This window comes from Lepidochelys kempii, chromosome 4 (assembly GCF_965140285.1).
Source record: "Lepidochelys kempii isolate rLepKem1 chromosome 4, rLepKem1.hap1, whole genome shotgun sequence".
Taxonomy (NCBI): Eukaryota; Metazoa; Chordata; order Testudines; family Cheloniidae; genus Lepidochelys; species Lepidochelys kempii.
In genome coordinates this window covers 55,426,578-55,451,806 of record NC_136383.1, presented here as the reverse complement: position 1 = coordinate 55,451,806, position 25,229 = coordinate 55,426,578, and the positions used below count along the sequence as shown (strand labels likewise).

Genomic DNA, 25,229 nt, shown 5'->3' with positions numbered 1-25,229 from the left:
TGAAATTAATACTACTGCTCTGACAGCACTATCCTAAACTTATTCCAGATGTTAAGTATTTACTGTAAAAAAAAAAACCCGCCATTTCTCTTAGGTGTTTCTTTTAATAGCTTTGGAAATATTTTTGGTAGAGAACATACTTGGTGGAACTTTACTGAGGAAAATGCCACCAGCAAGCCAACAGTTTTACTTCTGATCAGCCAAATTCAGAGAGCCCCCCAAAAAACAATCAAACTCTCTTCAAAGTAAAAGTCCTTCAGAGTACCATGGAATCCTGAATGTCAGATGAAGTGACGCTTCATCAAATGTGTTATGTGTCACAGTCAATGGTTTCTGATTGCCTCAATCAATACTTGTTAAGAAAATGGGGTGGAGTACGCTCTGCTGCAATTTAATAACAGCCCATTCCTTATTATCTACTACATTTTTATACCTTAGGTTAGAAAGATACTTGGAAGCTTTTTTAAAAAAAGAACTGAATGGCTGAAATTAATGTTGTGTTGTTCAAGTTTCTTCTCCTTGCTTGACAAGTTTAGCCATTGCACATGTGGGCTTATGCAATTTTTTAGTACTTGTGGATATTGTATTCTTAAGACCAGTAAACAAACATCTTCCAGTAGACCCTAATAAAATGCGGGGGAGGGTAATACAGAAACTTATACTGTTATCTCCTTTGGGGAAAGGGAATATTTTAAATCCTATCTCAGGTAACTCTGTATGTACTCATTATTTATGTAAATGTCTTGAATTCTACTAAGCCCTTCACCTCAATTACATTGTATGGCAGTGAATTTCAAGGCTAACTATGTACTAGGTCAGAAAATATTTCCTCTTTGTTGCCACTTGTGAATTTTGCAAAAAAACATCTAGTTTTATCAAATCCAATCACCACAATGATGGAGTAAGCAAATAGATAGATAGATATATACACACACACACATACACCTAAACCTGTTCAGTAAAGTTCTATCTCTTTTTTGAAATATGAAAATACTCTAGCAAGGACTAGAAACTAGCATTCTGCTGTTTTTGCCAGTCTTTAATACTAGCCAACAAGATAAAACAATTGTCCTCAAAATTTTACTTTAACTTCAATTCTCATGGATTGCCAGAAGTGCCACAGGCTGGAAAGCAAATCAGCTAAATATTTGTTGGCTATTCTGCCAACATTTTTTCTTATGCAATTTCTACTCCTCAGACAATTCCATTTACATTAGAAATCATGCAGCTGAACTACAACTGCTGCTCTACCTTCTCTACATCTTTACTTTAACTTTACTTTAACTACTTTAATTTGGCCTTTACATTCCCTTCTTCTAGTAATATACAAGGCACCTTTAGCCCAGCTTGGATACAGGCCTCCCAGAGAGGTGGCTCTGAAAACAAGGATCAAGTGGCAGTCACTTTTATGATCCAAGGGAGCTTGTTCTCTTTCCCCCCACCCCAAGCATACTGTATCCTACTAAATTTCATTTCTTTATAAATGGCTTAACGAGATGGAAATATTGCCATTCCAAACTACTGCAAGAAAACTGGGTATATAATATTCACTGTGGTATAACTGATATAGGAAATAAATCCAGAACTTTAAAATTCTAACTACAAAATTCATATAAATCAAAACAGAGTGAAGTGCACTAAGCCAAGCAAAAACTTGCCCCATTGAGTCTATCAATATACAGTGCATTTATGTATCTATGAAGGTTTATATGCTTACACATATATAGATCTCTATATGCTATATCTATAGATATTGCATACCCCAATTTAACTTCATATTAATATCCCCAACTTTCTTTTTTGAAAGGTTACAATTTTTTCCTATACCTCTGTTATTTATTCAGTTGAAATGAGCAATTTATTTGAGACTACATTTTCAATGTCTGCTTCTGAGTGCTAGAACAGTGCTATTATAAAATAGTTCTATTTGAACTGTAGTCAAATATTTACTGGCAGGAACGATGAACTCTCCATGCAAATCATACGTCATTAGGGGCTCTGGAAGACTTCTGGAAGACAAAGAAGACATGGAATCACTAAATACACTAAGTTCATGTACATTTGTTTCTATTTGTATTTATTCCGAGCAGGAAAGTCTTTCAATATGAAGCAGTGTTACCTTCCACTGGGGAGAGCCCCCGGTGGGGGCAGCATGAAGGATTTCAATGGTTTATAATACAAACTGAAGCGTGACATATAAGAGCACAATCCTAGGGAAACAACATGGTTAAACACAAGACCTAAACTCCACCAGTTGAAGTGAAGCCTCAAATACAGTATAAACACCTTCCGTACATTTTGAGATTGCCTTACACATGAAAATATAGGCATGCTGTGTAACTAATTGTTCATCAGTTTCTTTTAAAAATGTGCTCACTGCAAGTGAATGTTGTGGGTCTGTGTCCCCTTTAAGAGACCCCTGTACAATTGGGTTACAAGGGTGGGGGGGAGGAACTTATTTAAATGGAGGTAAGGGAGGAACAGGATGTGGCCGAACACGTATCCACTCCAGTTGCACCCCTCTCTGCCCCCCCGCCATCCCTGGGGGCAGGGTGTCATATCCTGTGCATTCCTGAAGAAGCCCTTACTTTTATCAATCATGGGATAGTAACACCCACCTTCCCACCAATGGGATTAGAACAGAACTATTTTTTTTCATGATCTGCCGGGGCACTGAACTAGTCACTTTTTTATTTCAGGGCTGAGAAGGAATTTTTCACTCCTCACCCGATTGGCCAAGTCAGAGTGGGGTTTTTTTGCCTTGCTAGGACCTTACCATCGCCCTACCTCAAATGAGGGTTAAGGTAGGCTACATAAAGCCATATATCTGGTCATTGTGTAACTTCCCTGTGGCGTACCTGCACTAGACATCTGCCCCACACTTACATGATGAGTTGCAACATCATAGCCTAACTCCCTTCCCTACTCACCATAACAAAACCCTCCCTAAACCTGCTGGGGGGAAAGCAAAAGAACCCCACTCCACCTAGGCCAATCTGGTGGTGAGGGGGAAATTCCTTCCCAGCCCCTCAGAAAGGAGCAGCTCGCCTGATGCCCACAGCAGGTCCTGACTAAACCTGGCATTTTGCCATCTGACGGGGAGGGAGGGTGGATGCTCTACCTGGTCCAGAGAAAAGGGGCTTCTCCTACTAGGACTTGAACTCTCCAGACCTTCCAGTCCCTGAGGATGACTCACACCATGCTGACCCACTCCCCACTTTTGCAACTGTTTCTGAGCCTTGCTCACTCTCCTAGCTGGGAAGTGCTATACCTTCTCCCCCAACAAGCCGGACAACAGTCTCCCACCCACCACTTGGAAGTAGACTAGGGAATGCATCCCCTAAGGAAGCTGGGTTTGTGGTTTCTAACATCTGGTAGAAGACACACACACGGCCCACTTTTTCTACCACTCCTAACCCTCGTACAAGAAGAGGGAGACAGGGTCCTAGACACAGTTTGGCTGTGTCCAGGCTGGAAAGGGGGAGGGCTGACAGCTGACCTCCCATTTAGGTGAAAACAATAAAGGAAAGAATGATGATCTGCACTGTACAATTTATTGCTGGATATTCCCAGATATTTTAAGTGAATAAAGTTGTGGACCAATTAAACCACATCCATTGCATCTCATCTTTCTTCCTGCATGGCAGGGATGGTAGAGAGAGTCAGGTGGCCAGATGCCTTTATTTAAAAATAAGGAAGTGCAGCAGAATATTTTTTTACATCAGATGCAAGGGAATATATAAAACCCTCTATGCTAGAGTTAAATGAATAATTCACTGTAGTCTATCCATTAATATGCCTTCTTTTGGTTCATAGATATTGAAGAACAAATCATCATTTCCTTTAATTTATTTGAACATAAATATTTTATGAATTTTTGTTGTAAATTCAGTTAACTATGAACTGATCACAACAGTTCTTTGCAAGTATTTTCTATTTGAGTTGCGCTGGTTAGCGAGTCACAATGTAAGCACAAAGGACTGTAGGATTCAGGTTACAGAAAGAGAGACTTTTTTTTCAACACTATCTTTTTCTTTCAGGAAGCGCTGGAGAGCTGATAGCCATAATTTTCAAAACTGACTAGTGATTTACGATGCCTCAATTTTTGGCTTTCTAGCTTTTAGGGATTAAGGGGTCTAATATCCAGGAAGTATTGAGTACCTACCATCTGAAAATCATGCCCCTTTAAAATGTCTTAAAATTGTTATTTGCATATAAAAAATATTGTCCATCAACTAATAAAATTCTTATTAAGTAACAGCAACTACAGAAAAATTTGACAAACATTTTTTAAAAAGTCAAGTATATTGAGTTGACTTTATTCATGTTTTAAAATTACTTTAGAAAATATCAGGATCTTATGGATCAGCAATATTATTTTATTTTGTTCATTTAAATAAATATTTTTTCTCCTCCCTGAAGTCTATAAGCTATACTTCAAGAGCCAAGCTTGATACTTAAAAATTCCTTCATCTTTTTTTAGTTCACTTTATTGATACCAGGAAAATTAATATAAAAGATTTTAAATTTGAATTTAAATGGATTTTCATCACTGAAAACCCAGCGCTGTTTAGGTTTCAAGAAAAAACAAACAAAACAAAAATGTTTTGTTCATATTAAACCATAATGGACACACAAAAAGATGTATATTCTTACATAATTCAGCTGCATATCTCAACAGGGAACCAGAAAACTGGTCTGCACACAGAACAGACCCAAACCTCTAAAGATGCACTTCTCTTACTTTTTCTCCTGGCAACTTACAGCTCCTTGGGACCAGGAGGAGAAGTAGCAAAATATAAAGCTAGTCAAATTTTTCAGATTTCAAAATGTAAATATCATTTCAAATTATTTTTAATGATATTTTTGTGATTTTTTCCTCCCTCCTTTTTTGGACCAGCTCTACCAAAGTACCCTAAGCAAGAAATACTGTTGAACAGCCTAACCCAATTGGAATCAGCAAATTTTATAAGAAAGGCCAATTCTGCAGAGGCAAGATTTCTAGAGAATCAGCCAAACACTTAAGTGTTTATGCCCTCTGAACATTTTGAAGTTTGCCAGTCACTAACCTTAATCCACTCTTTGTGAAATTATGAAACCCCCATGCCCAAAGCAAATATAGTGCCTTAAATAAATATGTGGATTTGTAGTCAGTGTAGACTTCCATCCAAACAATAGTAAATACGAGTAACCAAAACAACAATAAAACATCATTGTCATCAATCTGTGGTAATTAGAGTTCAATTATGAATAGTTAACACATGGACCCTTACCTCAGGTACTGCTTCATAGCACTAGTAATCGTCTTCACTTCCCAATCTGCAGAGTTTTCCAGATCAGTTTCACTGCAGGTTTTTGCATCTAGCAAATGACCATAAAGGAAAAAGAAATCTAAATCTATACATACATAAAAGATTTTATCAAAGTTAAATTCATGGCAGAATCTGTGAAATCAGACATTATTATAATAATCCTAAAGGAAACAACACAATGCAAGGTCCCTGAATGGAAGAATATCAAATTTGGAGTCAATAATTTAGAAACGTTTGTTAGTTTAAATCCAAAATTGTCCTCTACCTCTTAATATTAAAACGGAAGTAGCATTTCAAATCCAAAATACACACCCGTCTCTTTTGAAAATTTACTTATAAGTGCTTTTAAAACTATTTCACTGATTTTTCTCTCCTTAGTGAGCAATACAATTAAACTAGGCTTCATTTGAAATTTTTTTATAGAAGGGGACTGCAGAAGACATTATATACACACAGAGACCATGAAACAATACCTCCTCCCACCCCACTTTCCTGCTCGTAATAGCTTATCCAAAGTGATCATCAAGTTGGGCCATTTCCAGCACAAATCCAGGTTTTCTCACCCTCCCCCCCCCCCCCACCAAACTCACTCTCCTGCTGGTAAAAGCCCATCCAAAGTGACCACTCTCTTCACAATGTGTATGATAATCAAGGTGGGCCATTTCCTGCACAAATCCAGGTTCTCTCACTCCCTCACCCCCCTCCAAAAACCACACACACAAACTCACTCTCCTGCTGGTAATAGCTTATCCAAAGTGACCACTCTCCCTACAAGTACTCCTTTTCTTTTTGCGATGACAGACTAACACGGCTGTTACTCTGAAACCTGTCTTTATAGAAGGGGGTATTTCCAAACTCCCTTATTTAGAAGAGGCAGGGAGCTTTCAATATGGGAATATTCATGAAAAGATGCAGATCAAACTCACTTTAAAGAAAAAGCCACTGAGGAACAAATAAAATGATAGCCAATTGTCTTGTGCCTTTAAGCACTTTAACATTTTTTGATTACAATCACTGACAGCAACATGCAATAAACTATAACAATGGTAATTAACGTGGATTACATTTTGATCAGTTCCTACAATTCAGAATTCATTTGTTACTGTGCTTGTTGGACAAACGACAGATACATTTAAAAAATCAAATTAGGCACCCTGATTAAAGGTGCAGTCCTTTCTAACTGGGACTAAATAATTATGTTCTAAAGACTGTGCCAACCAATTATTTCTGTAACTGAATATTCTCTCTCATTAAATCAATTATTTAAATCTTATTTTAAAATACCAGTCAGATAACATTTTCTGTCAACTTGCTACCAGCCAACCATCAACCAAAAACCTGAACACTGTCTAAATGGAACCTTTTATTTTCTTTTTTCCAACATATTCCTGTGCTCTGAGAATCACATTCTTTCCACTGAGAAGGAAATCTTTTTACTAACTTCATGCAATAAAAAGCAGCTGTCACATCAGAAACTAATGACTCTAGTGACTATGTTAGTAATCCACTATTAAATTTTCACTGTTTTCAAATAACTCCTCAATCATCACTGACTCTCCTTCAAAATCAGAAGGTGCACTTGGTTGTGAGGAATTTGTTAATGACGTATTTGAAATTCATACTTCAGAAAACACTGTGAATAATCATCCTTAAAATATTAGAATGTATTTTTGCTTTTTAAAAATAGTAAAATTTGTGGGAAAGAATTCCATTATTCACCCCGGAGCAAAACACTAGAACTTTTCAAAGATTACCCTCCTATTAGCCCCACCCCAAAAAACAAACAGTGAGACTACAAAAAAAAAATGGAGATCAAACACTTTTTTGACTCTCTGGTTCTGCCTGTTGTCTTTTATTTAAACAGTTTCCTTTATTCTACTTTACTTCTACATTCCACTGTGTCCTAAACATTTAAGAATCACATTTGCGAAGGGGTCTCAATAGGATTTCGGCATTCATGCTGGCAATTTTGCACACACAACTGTTTGTGCATGCAAAAACTAAATGTACACACAAGAATGGCAGCTGCAGATGCAAATATTTGTGTGCACACAAATAAAGGTGTGCAAATTTAAAAAATTATTGAAAATTCAGCTCTAAATCTCCAAAAATTTCTGATATTATGGAAATAGGGTTACAAACCAGTTGGGCTTACTGAGCTAGGTTAGGAGGAGCAGCTTTGTTTCTAGTTTTGATTTTAATATGGCCACTTTGAGAGTTTAAATGTATTATAATACGCTGTATATAAAATAGGGTAAACAATAGATTCAGAGCAGTAACTTTCACAGCTGTTTTAAAATGTAGGTGGATTTGCAAAATTCTTTTCTATGAAATATGATGCCTGGCATTTTTCATGATAGTCACTGTCAGAAGTCAAAACTGAACCCATCAATAGAATATACAAGACTTTAACAGTCACCTCATCATAAAGTCACTTTATAAAACATGTTTCTTTGTAGATTGTTGCACTTAAATAACACACTATTTATTCTGTGAATCATACACAAAGTAGTGAGTGGAACTGAGTATTCTGCTGGCTGCACTACAACAGAGCAGTCTGAAAGGCTTAAGACTGAGACTCCTGACACCTTCAAACTGGTGACTCTCTATCTGTGTTTATAATAAGTTAGAAGATTAATTTAATATCCATTTCATGCAAAAATGAGACCTTTGTTTACAAAATGTTATCCTTTGTCATTCATATTTCAACAAAACTATTGCTGAAAAGCAGAACAACAAGGCCCTATACAGGTTACAGACAAATTCAAGAAGTAAGTCAAATACAGAATGAACATAGTGTTATGTTTTACAGAACTGCATTTTTTTGCTTTAACTGAATTTAATTTATGATCATAAGAAAGGCTTGATTCCACAAATTTTTACTCTGGCAGGTGGGACTCCTTGAGAATAAGGTATTACAGAAACCGGCCCATAATTAAGGTCTTTCCACCCTCCTTCAATACACCACTATGCTGCTTCTGGTTTTATGTCTTTTCCAAAAAGAGACAAAAAAGCTATATACGATCAACACCCATTCCTAGCATCTGAAGTCTATTTTCATCTTTTTGCATTCTGGACCACACACATTGGATGGCCCATGACACATAAAAGTAGCTTGAAAACTCTTTGAGATCTTATAAAAAAAAAAGTGAATACCTTGAAAGTTAAATCAGAGACAATCAGAGATGGGGTTTTGTTTTATTTTTAATGACACTGGAAGGAGGATTTTATCAAGGATATTTAAACTCAGATACAACGGGGTATAGATTAATCAGATGTTTTAGATCCTTCTGCACTATATAACAAACAGAAACCCTTCTCTAATCTTCCTTGAGACCACATAAAAATAAGTATGCAAGCAGGATCACATCATGATACTTTCAGTGAACTATTGGGAGAGGGGAGGGGCACCTGACTATAACAGTACATGTTCTCTAGTTGATGTTTCTTGCTGTCTTGACATTAGTATAATCTTTCAATTCCCAATCATTACATGAATCTTGGAAAGGAGCAAAAAAGTGTTTCTAATTTAAAAATTAAGTAAAAGCAGATGCTGGAATCCCCAATAATCTCTTCCAGCTGCTACTGAACCACTGGAACCTGAGTCTATTTAATTTGGAACCACTAATGGTAAAGAGGAAAATCTGACTGCCAAAACTGCACACCCTAGATAAACCAGTGAGTAGAAAAACAAAAACCGCCCATGGTAGCAAATGCATTCTAACGAGGTTCTTCAACTGATGACAGGTAATTGTTCCCATGGCTAATGGCTAAAAAAAGGTTATTGCTTACTGAGTCTTTAATTCCAACACAGCTAAACAGCCATCAGAATCTGTTGTGTGTTGGTTGTTTACATTAATTTTGGTTTATGATTCCTAACACTCCCTTCTTGTTACAACGCTTTAAAATACAGACAAGTTTACATGCATTGACAGAGTACCTCAGGGCATTGTTAATATTGATTAATTAAAGTAAGACACCATATAAATTAATATTTAGCAAGGTCATTATGACAGATTGATATGACATACAGGCCCTCAAGCCTGAAGTCTCATCATCACTCCTGAAGAGACAGCCTGCTTTAAAAAAAAAAAAAAAAGGCTTACAGGTGGCACTGAATTGACAGCAGTGTATAATATAAAAGCGCTTTGTCATTCACATAATGTCTGGGGTAATGAAATGAATTCACTTTCTGGTTTCCTCCAGTTTTCTGTGCCAAAGAACACTGTGTTATCAGCACAGATGGAGCATGCATGGTTCTGGAGAAGAGCCTGGTGCAAACTGCAAACAAGCTTCTCTGAATACCAATGAATCCCTGAGAATCAGACCATTGCTGTCAAGTGACAGGTTTGGAAGCTCCATAAAAATGAACTAATCCCTGTGGTCTTGTCCAACTGCATGTACTATCAGTGCTCTGGACAGGAAATTTGGAAATGTTGCACATTGTGCAGTCATGGCTATAAATTTGGTGCAAGATACTAGGCAGATGAGGAGATTCAGCCAAACACCAGCACTTTTCTGGAAGCAATGGTGTGGCAGCAAAAGTGTGACTACTGGGACTAAATGAGTATCAAGTTTTCCAGAAGAAAAAGAAAAAAATATTCTGGTGGCATTAGTGCGAAGAGGGATTACATCAGATGATATATAAGCTACCCACTGCTAAGTGCATGTAGGCGGAGTCTAAACGAAGGCTTGTCTTCACATACAGCACTTCTCCTGTCAGCAGAGTTAATCCACCTCCTTGAGAGGCGGTTGCTATGTCAATGGCAGAAGTTCTCCCGTCGACATAGCGCTGTCTACATGGGGGTATAACTGTATAACTAAGTCTGTATAACTAAGTGTGGGTTTTCCATACCCTGGAGTGATATAGTTATACAGATATAGCTCTGTAGTGTAGACTATGATCATGGACTGGTCTACACTGAAAAGTTACAGCTATGTCTCGAGGAGGGATGGGGGCGCAGTGTGAAAAAACAACACCCCAGACAGATGTAGTTAAGCCACCCTAACCTCCAGTATAAACAGTACTAGGTCGACTGAAGAATTCTTCCGTACCGCCTCTCATGGGGATGGATTACCTACAGCAAGAGGAGAACCGCTCCCATCCTTGTAGTAAGCATCTACGCTAGGGGTGGGCAAACTTTTTGGCCCTCGGGCCACATCTGGGTATGGAAATTGTGTGGCGGGCCATGAATTCTCAGAAAATTGGGGGTTGGGGTACAAGAGGGGGTAAGGGCTCTGACTCAGGCTGCGGGCTCTGGGGTGGGGCCAGAAATGAGGAGTTCAGAGTGCGGGAGGGGCTCCAGGCTGGGACAGGGGGGATAGGTGCAGGGGGGAGGGCTCCGGTTGGGGGTGCAGGCTCTGGGGTGGGGCTGGGGATGCAGGATTTTGTTCCACGCTGGGTCAGAGGGGTTCGAAGGGCGGGATGGGGATCAGGGCTGGTGTAGGGGGTTGAGGTGTGGGAGGGGGTCAAGAGTGCAGACTCCAGACAGCGCTTACCTTAAGCAGCTCCCAGAAGCAGCAGCAGCATCATGTCCCCCCGTCCCCTCCCCCGGCTCCTACACGGAGGCGCAGCCAAGCAGCTCTGCACGCTGCCCTGTCTGCAGGCACTGCCCCTGCGGCTCCCATTGACCATAGAGTTCCCAGCCAATGGGAGCTGCGGGAGCAGCGCCTGGGACAGGGGCAGCGTTCGGAGCCCACTGACTGCCCCTATGTGTAGGAGCCGGAGGGGGGACATGCTGCTGCTTCTGGAAGCCGCACGGAGCAGGGCAAGCCCCCAACCCCACTCCCCGGCTGAAGCGCCGGAGCACAGCAAGCCCCGGACCCCACTCCCCAGCGGGAACTTGAGGGCCGAATTAAAACATCTGGAGGGCTGGTCTACACTGAAGTGATACAGAGGCACAGCTGTAGCATTGTAAGTGTTGATGTATGTTGATGGAGACTATACCAGCATAGCTATGTTGCTATACCGGCATAACTCCATAGTGCAGACACAAATCGGTTTTTCTACTGCTATAGGAATTAGGGCTGTCAAGCAATTAAAAAAATTAATTGTGATTAATCGCACTGTTAAACAATAATAGAATACCATTTATTTAAATATTTTGGGGTGTTTTCTACATTTTCAAATATATTGATTTCAATTACAACACAGAATACAGTGTTCAGTGCTCACTTTATATTTATTTTTGATTACAAATATTTACACTTTAAAAAAAAGAAATAGTACTTTTCAATTCACTTCATACAAGTACTGTAGTGCAATCTCTTTATCATGAAAGTTCAACTTACAAATGTAGGTTTTTGGTTGCAAAGCTGCACTCAAAAACAAAATAATGTAAAACTTTAGCGCCTACAAGTCCACTCAGTCCTACTTCTTGTTCAACCAATCACTCAAACAAGTTCGTTTATATTTGCAGAAGATTATGCTGCCTGCTTCTTGTTTACAATGTCATCTGAAAGTGAGAACAGGAATTTGCATGGCACTGTTGTACCCGGAGTCACAAGATATTTACATGCCAGATGCACTAAGGATACATATGTCCCTTGATGCTTCAACCACCATTCCAGAGGACATGCATCCATGCTGAAGACTGGTTCTGCTCGATAATGATCCAAAGCAGTGTGGACCGATGCAAGTTCATTTTCATCATCTGAGTCAGATGCCACCAGCAGAAGGTTGATTTTTTTTTGGTGGTTTGGGTTCTGTGGGACTTGTACGCTCTAAAGTTTTACATTGTTTTGTTTTTGAATGAAGCTTTGTAACAAAAAAACCTACATTTGTAAGTTGAACTTTCATGATAAAGAGATTGCACTACAGTACTTGTATGAGGTGAATTGAAAAATACTATTTCTTTTATCATTTTACAGTGCAAATATTTGCAATCAAAAATAATATAAAGTGAGCACTGTACACTTTGTGTTCTGTGTTGTAACTGAAATTGATACATTTGAAAATGTAGAAAACATCCACAAATATTTAAATAAATGGTATTCTGTTATTGTTTAATATTGCGATTAATCGTGATTAATTTTTTTGAGTTAATCGCGTGAGTTAACTGCAATTAATTGACAGCCCTACTAGGAATACTACCTCCCCCAATGAAAGTGGTTATGTGGAAGGAAGCATTCTTCCATCAACATAGCTGCCTCTACACTAGGTCATCATAGCTACCTTGGTCAGGGGTTGTTCTCCCCCACCCACACATCCCTGACCAAAGTAGCTATGTTGGCCTAACTTTTAAATGTAGACCAAGCTTAAGACCTTGTCCACACATGAATTATACCACTTTAAGTATACCAGAATGTAAAGAGGTACAACCCCCAACCCCAGTGTGGATGCAGTTATATTAGTCTATATGTGCTCATACTGATATAGTTTATCCCCCCTTCCCATATGGAAGAAAGCTATATTGGTATAAGCACATTTATACTGATATAATTGGGCCCATACTAGGCCCTGTACCTGGATAACTATATTATTTGGAAAAAAAAAATCACATCCCTAATTGACATATTTACACTGATACAAATCCTGTGTGTAGACCAGGCCAAAGGGAATTTAAGCTCATGTCATTTACTCACCATTAGCCAAAAAAGGTACAAGACAAAAAACAGGAAGGTGTAAAAAAGGAGACTCTCCCATATACCCACTTTTCTAACCCTTCCAGACTGCGGGTGTAGATTAGATTAATTTAAACTCAGGCTCCTTTAAACCTACCTATACCACACCCATGATTTGTCCCAACAGATACTTTTGGCAGTTTTCTTTGTTTATACTAACAGCTAAAACTTGCTTGCCTTACTCAGCCAAGAGGCCACAGTGAATGCAGGACAAAACTCTATGCATGAGTATGGCAAGCTAAAATTTGACCCAAAATGATGAAAAAGTAAATGTAAACATTACATAAAATATCAACACTGAAATTAAATCAGCCATGAATCAAAATGAAAACATGGTAAAAGTAGTTATAAAATAGAGGCATACCGATTAGCAAACTCAGAAGTCTCTGGACCTTTGAACTCACCCCCACAACTCTGTATAATCCTTGGTCATTTATACCTATTGAGGAAGAAAACAGATCAACCAGAGCATTCAAATATACAGCAAATACAACTTTAAAAACTTCTAAAATGCTAAACAATAAGTTTTCCTCAAAGCTGCATTCACCACATTGTTACTCATGACTACGAGAGGAATACACTGCAAATAAAGTATCTGTCTACAATCATCTTTTTGCTGTCCATTAAAATAAATCCGAGCTAAATAAAATGTTGGTCTTCAGGAAAAAGGTGCATGCACATTTTTTACAATGCACTGACACAGCCCATTTAGGACTTTGGAAATAGTTTTAGGGTTTGTTTTTTCCCCCCGTTCTACGAGCTCTTTCCTAAAAACTCAAACCAAACTTTTTTCACATCAGTAAACAATGCTCTTTCCTTAAGATACAAGGCATCATTCCAACCCACTGTTCTCCCCACACTGGGTATACCCAGGGCCTGAGGAACCCAACTTCAGGACTGAGAGCAGTAATTTCTCTCCTGTCCTTTTTGTGCGGTGCAACCTCAACAGCCAGCTGAGCATTCACAGCCTCCCACTATCCTAATTCACTCATCTCTGGAACATGGACACTGGATATCTTCTCTTGTTCCCCACTCTCGTTTTCTGTATTGCCATTGATTGTTGCTCATCTTCCATCCAACCCCTCTCTCCTCCCACTGCAACCATTTAGCCGCCCAATCTCACTCAACATGCCATTATGCTGCTCACTTTCCTTTCACCCCCCTTCTTTTTCTTTGCCCTCTCCCTTTGCCCCTTCCCCCTCTATTCAGTCCCTTCTCATTACAACATTCCCTCTCTCCCCTCACTGAAATCTCACATAACCTCCCTCCAAAAAACTAAGATTTTTTTTAGCATAAATAAAAATGTAAAGATCAAAAAAGTAAAAAAACCCAGAAGTTGTATGCCCACCATCACACTGATCACATTGCTTCTATGTTGAACCCCTTTACCCCATCCTTTTTTATATATCTGTACACAACATGGCACAATAGGGCTGTGAACCTGATTGAGACTTTGGGGCTCTGATGCAATCCAATTTACAATAACAAGCTCAGTACTTCCTGGTTTCATATGGACCTAGAAGTGGAAATGCAGAAATGCCGGAAGGTATGAATACTGTGAGAACAACCTTTATTTTATCTTTGTAACTACAGGGTAGGTTTTCTGTGATTGGCTTTTATTTTTCATATTTTTATTATTATTAATTACTATTATTATTTATTATTATTAAAGAATACAACATACAGAGAAAACACCTGTGGAGATCTCCCAGTTTCAACAGTAGATGGTTTCAACACAAAGCAAAAGAAAAAACAAGCAGAACTAGTCAAATAATGGAAAGCTTATACCTGATGTGACAGGGTCGGGCCAGATGGCTACAAGGGAGTGATAGAAGGCAGATATATTAGCCCCAGGTTAAGCAGGTCCCTTTTCCCTGGGTAAAGTAACAGGGGCAGTTCCTGAACAATCACGAACTTGCTGGAACCAATTAAGGCAGACAGGCTAATTAGGACACCTAGAACCAATTAAGAAGCTACTGGAATCAATTAAGGCAGGCTAATCAGGGCACCTGGTTTAAAAAGGACCTCATTACAGTGAGTGAGGGGTGTGCAAGAAGCTGAGAGTGAGAGGGTGTGCTGCTGGAGGACTGAGGAGTACAAACGCTATCTGGCATCAAGAGATAGGTCCTGTGGTGAGGATACAGAAGGTGTTGGGAGGAGGTCATGGGGAAGTAGCCCAGGGAGTTGTAACTGTCACACAGATGTTACACAAAACACTGTAGACAGCTGTGATCCACAGAGTAGAGGGCAGGTCCGGGTTCCCACCCATCCCCCCAACTCCCTATTGGATACAGGAGGAGCTGACCTGGACTGGGGGTCTCACCAGAGGAGAAGATCTCTAGTGGAACCCACTAGGTGGACCAGCAGAGACTGTGGGGATTGTTCTCCTTCCTTTTCCCCATGCTGGCCAGCAATGAAGTTAGCTGAGTGAACAGCAGGTTTGAGCCACTTGGAAAAGTGGCCAAACTGAGGGCTGCCGTGAATCTCTGAGCAAGCAAATCCGCCAATAAGCGCAGGACCCACCAAGGCAGAGGAGGAACTTTGTCACACTGAATATTAGATAAATATCTTCAAAAATCGTAAGTATCATTTACAATAAATATTATTCTTAATGAATTACTCTAGCAGCTTCACAAATGAGACCACCACCACCACCACCACCTAGTATACTCAGTGGTCAAAACACCTTGACATTTGAAAAATAAAAGGTCTTCTAGATTTTCTTCTTCTTTTTCTTGGGCTTTCTTCTTATTGTCTAGATGGCCACAGATCTAATGATATAATGTAAATTTACATATACAAAAACTTCCCATACCTCTCAGTTTTCCAGAGAGTCCCATGTTTAAGACTAAGATCATCACCACACATGTACTACACATCACTTAGAAAATTGCCAGCAGGAAACAATTAAAATAATTTCTGACCCACCCAAAACTAAGAAGCCTGGAAATCTTGGGGGACTGGAGAGGATGCAAAGTAGAGAGCAGTTCCTGCTTGAATTTCCCTTGGGATTCCGTGGGAACTCCAGCCCAAAGATATATAGATCTCTCATATTCAACTTTCTGATGCTTTGCCAAATGGCACCAGGCCTTTTTGCAGGAGCATCCAACTTTAGTTTCTAGTGCTGCAGAACAAATCTTCTGCATTGTATGCAAGAAACAAGGAAAAGTTGAAGCAACATTCTTACAATCAAATCTATATTATTGTTTTTGCTCATCTCAGAAGTTCAAGCTGTCAGGTTGTATATTGATTTACTGCACTGCTAACATTAAAACTATTAAGAACAAAATTGTGCTGACCTTATGCTTAAAAATAATTTAGGACAAACCACAGCAACCCTTGTTTGGTTTTTAAAACAGATGTGCTGCTGTGAAGTGTCTGAAATGACAGTAATATTGAAACTAGGATGCCACTTTAGCAATAGTAATCACTCTGTGCTGGTAATTACTATCAGATAATTGATCAAGTTCAAATTCATCAACCTGAAAGAAGCAGAGCTCATTGCTAATGCATAATGAGAGGTGCAGAGGGGAATTAATGCTTCTCAATACCGTTTTTATTTTAATGAAATTTTTAATAAAACACAAACACAGTTTGAAATCATGTGATTTCAGATCTGAACATTTAAATACTGCAGAGTATTTTAGAGTGTTAGCTTATTGCCAACTAGAATACAAATTCTGATTGGTTCAGCCAGCAGTAGCAGCCTTTGAACCAAGCACTATTAACAGCTTTGAGAGCTGCAAGGCTCTGCAGTGCATATTCTAATTCTTTTTATATTTACATGAGTTATGGGTGACTGACTCTCAGAATACCAGAGCTTGATTTGGACACATATGGTTTACTAGGCATGCCAATAAACAAATTTACTATAAGTAAAACAATTCCCCCTGTTTCAAACTTATGCCATAGCAAGCAGGGTGTGTCTACCAACAACGTACATCTCAAATGAGGTTTTTTTTTTAATACATATTGCTAATGTGGGCTATTAATACAGCTGCAGAAATAACATGTTTTACTTAGTTTTCTATCCAATTATGTACTACTGATGTGCTCACACACGCATACTGACAAATCAAGGTAATGCCAGGTTGTTCCTATGGGAAGGTTCCCTATTTTCTCACCAGTGAAACAAAAATTCTGAGGAAAAACTGAGATGACAGCTCACTGCTGCCATCTGTCCCTACATCTCAGAATAGGTGCTGCCGCAGTACCAATTACTAACAAAGTGGAAATTTGTTATTAACCCTTAGCACTGGCATTTTACAAAATGCCGCCCTACTGAGTGCTCAGAGGAAGTAGTACAGTGTCTGTCTGTCTGTCTGCCTCACACACACACACACACACAGACCCCCACCTAGTTTTTCCTTTTGGAAGAACAGCACTCAGATGTTTCTATAATCTTTTCTCTCTCATTTTTATTATCCACTAAGGTGCTGAACTGTAAATCAAAACGGAATAATAAAAAACATCCAGTCTTGCTCTAAAATACAGTATATGGTTGAAAATCCCATCAGAATTGTACTCGTGTCAGAGAAAAATGGGGCCGCAGAGTTTTTAAAATATAATGCTGATTTAATAGCTCAAGTTTTCTAATCTAGTAAATTAGTAAATATCCTTATATATGAGCTCACAAGAATTCTAGTCTACTACCTAATTCTACTTTTAATTGAAGAACAGTTTTTTTTATTCAAAGTGAAATATTTCTTCTCAGCTTGATAAAATGAATAACACAAGTGGGAAAGTCATTCAGCCATTGACAATTTAATGCTCAATATGTTTTCATTTTCTTTTTTTTCCTTTGCATACCAGAGTTATCTGCTATGACATGACAAGACTATTCTCAGTTTCCACCCACACTAGACTGTCCTCTCTTTCCTCCCACACCAACCTCACACCCATTAGGATTAAAAGAGATAAAACATGGCATACAGACACAGACTCTGAGGAGCATCTGTCTTCTATTTTCTTTTATTGAACATTACTTCCTTTAGCAACTTACTGTAAAATATTCACAGTAAAGGTTGTTATAAGATTTATTTTAGTATATCTTCTATTTCCTAGGTATAAAATCTGGAGCTTTGAAGCCTAATAGTTTTCCTCATATTATTATAATAAAGGTACATCAAGGAGACTTGCCTAAATTATTTCATCACTTATGCTCATACAACTCAACAGACATCATTAGAAATGTATGGGTGTAACAGTGCAGAAACTGATCTTCTATCCCTATGAGAGCAACAGCACATGTCATACACAAGGCAAGATTTTGTTTTATTTTGTTTTCAAATACATCTTAAGTATGTTCAGAGTCAATGAACAGATAAACAATAACCATGGCTTTGTATACTATTTCCAAGTCATGTTCCCTTAGGCCGTGGCTGGGTGGATTGCAGAATGCTAGATAGCAGACATATTGCCTACACCCACACCTGAATTCCCCACCCTACAAATAAAAGTGAATATTTTTTTTGAAAACTCTTAATAAAATTAAAATAAAGAAATCATTTGTTTTCCCTACTAACTATCATTGTTCATTTTATCTACTATATATAGCATATAGTAACTACATTAAAAGAACATTGGCAATGTTGCAAAGTCAAGCACTCCAAAGTTAGGAAACGCTAGAATTCATTCAGCCCCCTTGTATGTATGCATTACAATATAACTTCAATTACATGATCACAATATTTTTTCTAGAGGACTCTGCCTCATTCAGTGCACAGACTAGACCAGCTCTAGGGATCAATGAGGGTTGTGTAGCAAAAGACGACAGTTGCCTGCAGGACTCCTGCTTCATGTGTAGCATTTGTTAATTTTTGAGTGCTTGACTTTGCAACCTTACTGTTACTTTAACATAGTTTTGAGTGTGCAATTTCCTAGTTTAAAAATAAAACGCTTCACATGGCATCATATTGACAATCATATGGCTCATTAGCAGATGCACCACACAGATCCCTGCCGCTTGAACTAACAGTACACATGATAGCAGGAGTAGGTTGTCATCCTGTATTGTAGACCAGCATTAAAAGAGAATGGGACACTTTGCCAGTAGGTTACTGAGATATTTGATGAAAGCAGAGGAATGGTGAGCCTTGGAAATCTTGGGTTCCATTCTGGTTCTGGTGGGGAGTGAACTCTTCTGGGCACAGACACGTCTGCTCATTTTCCCCAAGCTTGTACCCTTTCGCACCTTCCCCATGCAACCTGTCCTCATTCCTGGTCTTCCCCACCCCAAGATCCTCATCCTAGTCACACTTGCCTCACCTAGCCAGCCTCAGTAGCCACTCCTCAGGCTTCTCATCCCAGTCCCAATTGCCTTGGCCAGCAAGTCCTAATCTCACCCCTCTGGATGCTACATCCCAGTCCCAGTCTTCCCCTCCCAGCTCCTCATCTGATTTCCCTTCACAGCCTCCCATCATCCCCAGCCCACATTCACCTACTGGTTCCCAGTACAACTCTTACCACATATAGCCCCAGCTCCTTGCCTCAGTCTCTTTGACCAGCCAATCCCAGTTCTCCCCCTTCACACTGTTTCACCTCAGATCCATCTCCACTTCCCACTTGGTTCTCAGTCCCAGTCTCCTCATCCCAATCTATTTCCACCAACAGGTGCAGCTCTTGTCCGCTCTACATTTGAATCAGACATCCTCCTCCTCCACACTGCTTAGACCCAGCAGAGGGTCACTGAGAGGACAGTCAAGACAGTCTTTCCTGCTCTCACAGTTCAGGTGTCCAGATCTGGGCCCAGTACAGCCAACTATAGCCCAAAGCTGAAATTACAGGGAAAGTCCAGCTGATCTTAGGGCTGGAGCATGCTCATTGTAGATGGAATTGTTAGAGATTTTAGTAGCTAAAATCTGAGAAATCTTTACTCAGCAAGTACAAACTGTGATTTTTCTAAAGCTTATAACTTGGCCAAATTTGGGCAGATCTCCACAGGGATGCCAAAAGGCACATTCCTAACACACAGGATGCTCCCTCTCCCCTGCCAAATTTCAAATCCTTGCACCAATGCTTGGGAGTACTAGAGTTGTTCAAAGAAAAGGTCTTGAATTTTTTAACACAGGCAAAATAAGGTATTTTTTTCCTAGCCTTGATCTTGGAAAGAGCTGAACCATTTTAAAAGAAATGCTCAATAAATCAATCAATCCGTCGGCCTGAGGCAATCAGGTTCTTAAAAGAATTTTAATTGAAGAAAAAGTAAAACAATAACCTCTGTAAAATCAGGATGGTAAATACCTTACAGGGTAATTAGATTCAAAACAGAGAGAATCCCTCTAGGCAAAAGCTTAAGTTACAAAAAGATACAAAAACAGGAATATACATTCCATTCAGCACAGCTATTTTACCAGCCATTAAACAAAAGGAAATCTAATGCATTTCTAGCTAGATTACTTACTAACTTAAGGAGTTATGACGAGCATTCCTGATCTGTTCCTGGCAAAAGCATCACACAGAAAGGCAGACCCTTTGCCTGGCCCCTGCCCCGCCCTCCCCCCAGCTTGGAAAGTATCTTGTCTCCTCATTGGTCATTTTGGTCAGGTGCCAGCAAGGTTATCTTAGCTTCTTAACCCTTTACAGGTGAAAGGGTTTTGCCTCCGGCCAGGTGGGATTTTATAGTTCTGTATACAGAAAGGTGGTTACCCTTCCCTTTATATTTATGACACCTTTTAAAAAATTAAAAGCTTCATTAGCAGCATATTAAGCCCCTTATAGCCTGCAGAGTGAGGAACTGCACGCACCCCTTGATGGTGTTTCAGTAACCATGGGCAAATATCTGACCTCCTTTTTACAAACACTGGGACTGCATGAGGCCTGACACAAGAGTGGGGAAGAATATACCTACAGACCCTCCATCAGGATTTCCTCAGGAGTACAGGACACATTTTTGTATACTCAGGAGCAGATCACCCTTAGACCCAACAAATCCTGCATCTTGGCTGGGGGTTAGACGAGATGACCCTTGTAGTGCCTTCTAACCCTATGGTTCTATGATTCTACCTGGAGCACAGCCACAGCTAAAATGGAGGGGCTGGACAGATGCTTCTTCTGAGTCTGGCCTCCATCTTCTCCAAGCTCTACAATGGGTCTGGTGAGACTTTATAGCAGATACACACACACACACCCCACTCCCACCTTCTCACAGGCCTCAGTCATCTTTGTCCTTCCCTCATGAGCAGTAGCATTTGGCTGTGTTGATCATTACCTCGAGTTTCAACGGCACTGATGCATTTTCTCAGAATGGTGAACCCTATCTTATCCAACTGTGCACCTAAAAGGAAAAACAATTTCAAAAAGTTTTAAGCACAATTAATAATATATTTGTCTTTTTCTCACCGATGGCATGTCTACACAAACACTACATGCAGCAAGCTGGGGTGTAAATTTACAGCGTTCCAGCATGCTTCACACCAACTCTCTGTGTGGATCCTGCTGCTATGCTCTAAACATTCCCTAATGTATTTTCACCTACTTCTGTTTCAAGCCACAGTACGTCAACACAAACTAGGGAACTTTTAGCACACATCAGCAGGGTCTACAGGACAGTTAGTGTGCAGCACGTTGAAACGCCGCAGATTTACACCGCTGCTTGCTGTGCCATAAGTGTTCATGTAGACATGCCCAAAGATACAAGGCCAATCTAGCGCTGCTTTTTTGGTAGAAAGTAAGATTGCACCTAACCCTACAGACAGGACCCACTCAGGCAAAACTGAGGAAGAATTCCAGGATTCTTTGTAAAATTTTCTAGAGACATTTTTCTTTTTTGGTCTCTTATATTTGTACAGAACCAATCCTGCAAGCACTTGCTACGAGGTATAGTGACTTCAGAGAGTCTATTCACAGTACTAAGTCTTTGCGGGATTTGACCCTTAATTAGAAACGTATGTTGGCAGGAAAAGAATGTGGTTTAAGATTATTTACTGCAAAGCAAGACAGACTAATCCTAAAAAATTTTCAACTCATTGGAACACGTCCTGCAAGATCTTGAGTATTTGAATACTAGCTATATCCACTGCAGATTTTTAAAGGAAAACCCCAATTCTTAAAACACACCCATAAAACTAAAATGCGCATGGAGACTTTCTGATGGAAAACCCTCAACTAACAGCCAAAAAGACAATAACTGTATTTCCAGTCTTGTTTAAATAATTCCGTGATATTCCCTTTTAAAATAAAGTGAAAATCATATGAAGAGAAGCCTCATGTGAACTTGTCGTTTATTAAATAAAGGATATGACTACAATCAATTTTTAAGCTATATTTTTTAAGCTATATTAAAATATTTCAAACTTCGGGAGGTCATTTCAAGAAACTGGTTTATCAAAAATAATTATTTATAACTTTTTAGCTTTAAATATTTTGACAAACCTAAAAAATGGATCCAATGTCTCTTTTTAAAAAAGTATTATGTAGAATGAATAAAATCTAAGAAAGTTCACCCAATTGGAAAAGAGAGTACTCGTACAGAACACATTGCAATGCTTCTCCCCTATGGAATTCTTCTAGCATCCCCAACAAAGTATGTCCTACACAAGCCAAAAGATTTTTCCCACCACAGATTTAGGACATGTATGTGCATCTCTTCATGGCAGCTGATGAACGAGCTACCTAAAACATGATGTTTTCAAAAGATAATACTCGAGAACCAACTATCTTTGTAAAAAGAAAAGGAGTACTTGTGGCACCTTAGAGACTAACCAATTTATTTGAGCATGAGCTTTCGTGAGCTACAGCTCACTTCATCAGATGTTTACCGTGGAAACTGCAGCAGACTTTATATACACACAGAAATCATGAAACAATACCTCCTCCCACCCCACTGTCCTGCTGGTAATAGCTTATCTAAAGTGATCAACAGGTGGGCCATTTCCAGCACTTTGGACGACTTGATTATGTAAAGAGTTGTCACTTTGGATGGGCTAGCACCAGCAGGAGAGTGAATTTGTGTGGGGGGGTGGAGGGTGAGAAAACCTGGATTTGTGCTGGAAATGGCCCACCTGTTGATCACTTTAGATAAGCTATTACCAGCAGGACAGTGGGGTGGGAGGAGGTATTGTTTCATGATTTCTGTGTGTATATAAAGTCTGCTGCAGTTTCCACGGTAAACATCTGATGAAGTGAGCTGTAGCTCACGAAAGCTCATGCTCAAATAAATTGGTTAGTCTCTAAGGTGCCACAAGTACTCCTTTTCTTTTTGCGAATACAGACTAACACGGCTGTTCCTCTGAAAACTATCTTTGTGGCACTGTCTAAGCCCTTTTCTGCTAAATCAAAACTCATGTTACACAACCACATTTCACCTAACCATCTGGTCTTCACCTTCACTGTTGGCTTGCTCCTACACCATGAAATCTTATGGAAGTTTTCCCATTGACATGAGTGGGAGCAGAATAAACCCCAGGATTACAAAGAACACATGCATTAACCCCTGAATCCAAGGAGAATAGTTGCCTTCATTGTTGGGACGGTGCCAAATTATTATGAATTATTGTGATTGATATGAATGAATGTGGTGAACATGAGTTTGGTATGGCTTGATACGTTTGAATTTGCTAGAGGATTCTGGGAGCAGGGTTCTCTTAGCATCAGACAGTTGGTATGGAAATTTATTGAGAGTGATCAGAGGCTCTATCTGTGTGTGTGATTCAAAATGGAACTTTGGAACATATCACCCAATGGCCAGCTCACCAAGTAAAGAAAATGCAAAAACACGCAATCAGTGAGGTTGGCACAGGCTGACCCGGGTCAAAATGACCCTTTAAGATGGCCGCACACGAAGAGCTCAAGTGAATGATTGAGGAGAGGATAAACGTCAACTGATCTTTGGTCTCTGTCCATTTTGCAGTCCCTTCTAAAATATTAATTAGAAAAACTAGTAATGAATAAAGCTCTAAAATATTAATTGCAATTAATCGCAGTATTAATTGCACTGTTAAACAAGAGAATGCCAATTGAAATTTATTAAATATTTTGGATGTTTTCCTATATATATCTTGTATTCTGTGTTGTAATTGATAAAGTGTATATTTTGATTACAAATATTTCAATGTAAAAATGATAAATAGAAGAAATAATATTTTTCAATTCATCTCATACAAGTACTATAGTGCAATCTCTTTGTCCTGAAAGTGCAACTTACAAATGTAGATTTTTTTTTGTTACATAACTGCACTCAAAAACAAAACCATGTAAAACTTCAGAGCCTACACGTCCACTCAGTCCTACTTCTTGTTCAGCCAATTGCTAAGACAAAAAAGTTTACAGGAGATAACGCTGTCCTCCTCTTATTTACAATGTCACCAGAAAGTGAGAACAGGCATTTGCATGGCACTTTTGTATGCAAATGATATTTTCCATGCTAGTGATGCTAGTTAAAAAAATAATGCATTAATTAAATTTGTGACTCAACTCCTTGGGGGAGAATTGTACCTCCCCTGCTCTGTTTTACCCGCATTCTGCCATATATTTCATATTATGCCAATCTCGGATGATGACCCAACACACGTTGTTCGTTTTAAGAACACTTTCACTGAAGATTTGACAAAACACAAAGAAGGTACCAATGTGAGATTTGTAAAGATAGCTACAGCACTCGACCCAAGATTTAAGAATCTGAAGTGCCTTCCAAAATCTGAGAGGGACAAGGTAGGGAGTATGCTTTCAGAAGTCTTAAAAGAGCAACACTCTGATGCAGATACTACAAAACCCAAACCATCAAAAGTGAAAATCAACCTTCTGCTGGTGGCATCTGACTCAGATAATGAAAATGAACATGCGTTGGTCTATACTGCTTTGGATTGTTATTGAGCAGAACCCGTCATCAGCACGGACGCATGTCGGTGAAGCATGAAGGGACATATCAATCTTTAGCACATCTGGCATGTAGATATCTTGTGATGTGGGTTACAACAGTGCAATGAGAATGCCTGTTCTCACTTTCAGGTGACATTGTAAACAAGAAGCAGGCAGCATTTTCTCCTGCAAATGTAAACAAACTTGTTTGTCTGAACAAGAAGTAGGACTGAGTGGACTTGTAGGCTCTAAAATTTTACGTTGTTTTATTTTTGAATGCAGTTTTTTGTACATAATTCTATAATTGTAGGTTCAATTTTCATGATAAAGAAATTGCACTACAGTACTTGTAGGAGGTGAACTGAAAAATACTATTTCTTTTGTCTTTTTACAGTGCAAACACTTGTAATCAAAAATAAATATAAAGTGAACATTGTACACTTTGTATTCTGTGTTGTAATTGAAATCAATATATTTGAAAATGTAGAAAACATCCCA

At 39.2% G+C, this 25,229-nt stretch overlaps 1 protein-coding gene across 8 annotated transcripts in view; it reads right to left on the bottom strand.

Annotated features, from left to right (window-relative positions):
- ARHGAP10 (Rho GTPase activating protein 10) overlaps positions 1–25,229 on the bottom strand; it is a 259,804-nt gene that overhangs the window by 92,732 nt on the left and 141,843 nt on the right. For all 8 annotated transcript variants that reach the window (XR_012158590.2, XR_012158592.2, XM_073341321.2 and 5 more), the window contains 4 exons: positions 21,145–21,210; positions 13,300–13,374; positions 5,274–5,361; positions 1,951–2,009 (listed from right to left, as the gene is read on the bottom strand). Coding sequence is in view for 6 of the 8 variants with exons in the window: in XM_073341321.2 (XP_073197422.1) it covers positions 1,951–2,009; positions 5,274–5,361; positions 13,300–13,374; positions 21,145–21,210 (288 nt within the window). In the remaining 2 variants the exon portion in view is untranslated. The remainder of the gene's footprint in view (positions 1–1,950; positions 2,010–5,273; positions 5,362–13,299; positions 13,375–21,144; positions 21,211–25,229) is intronic.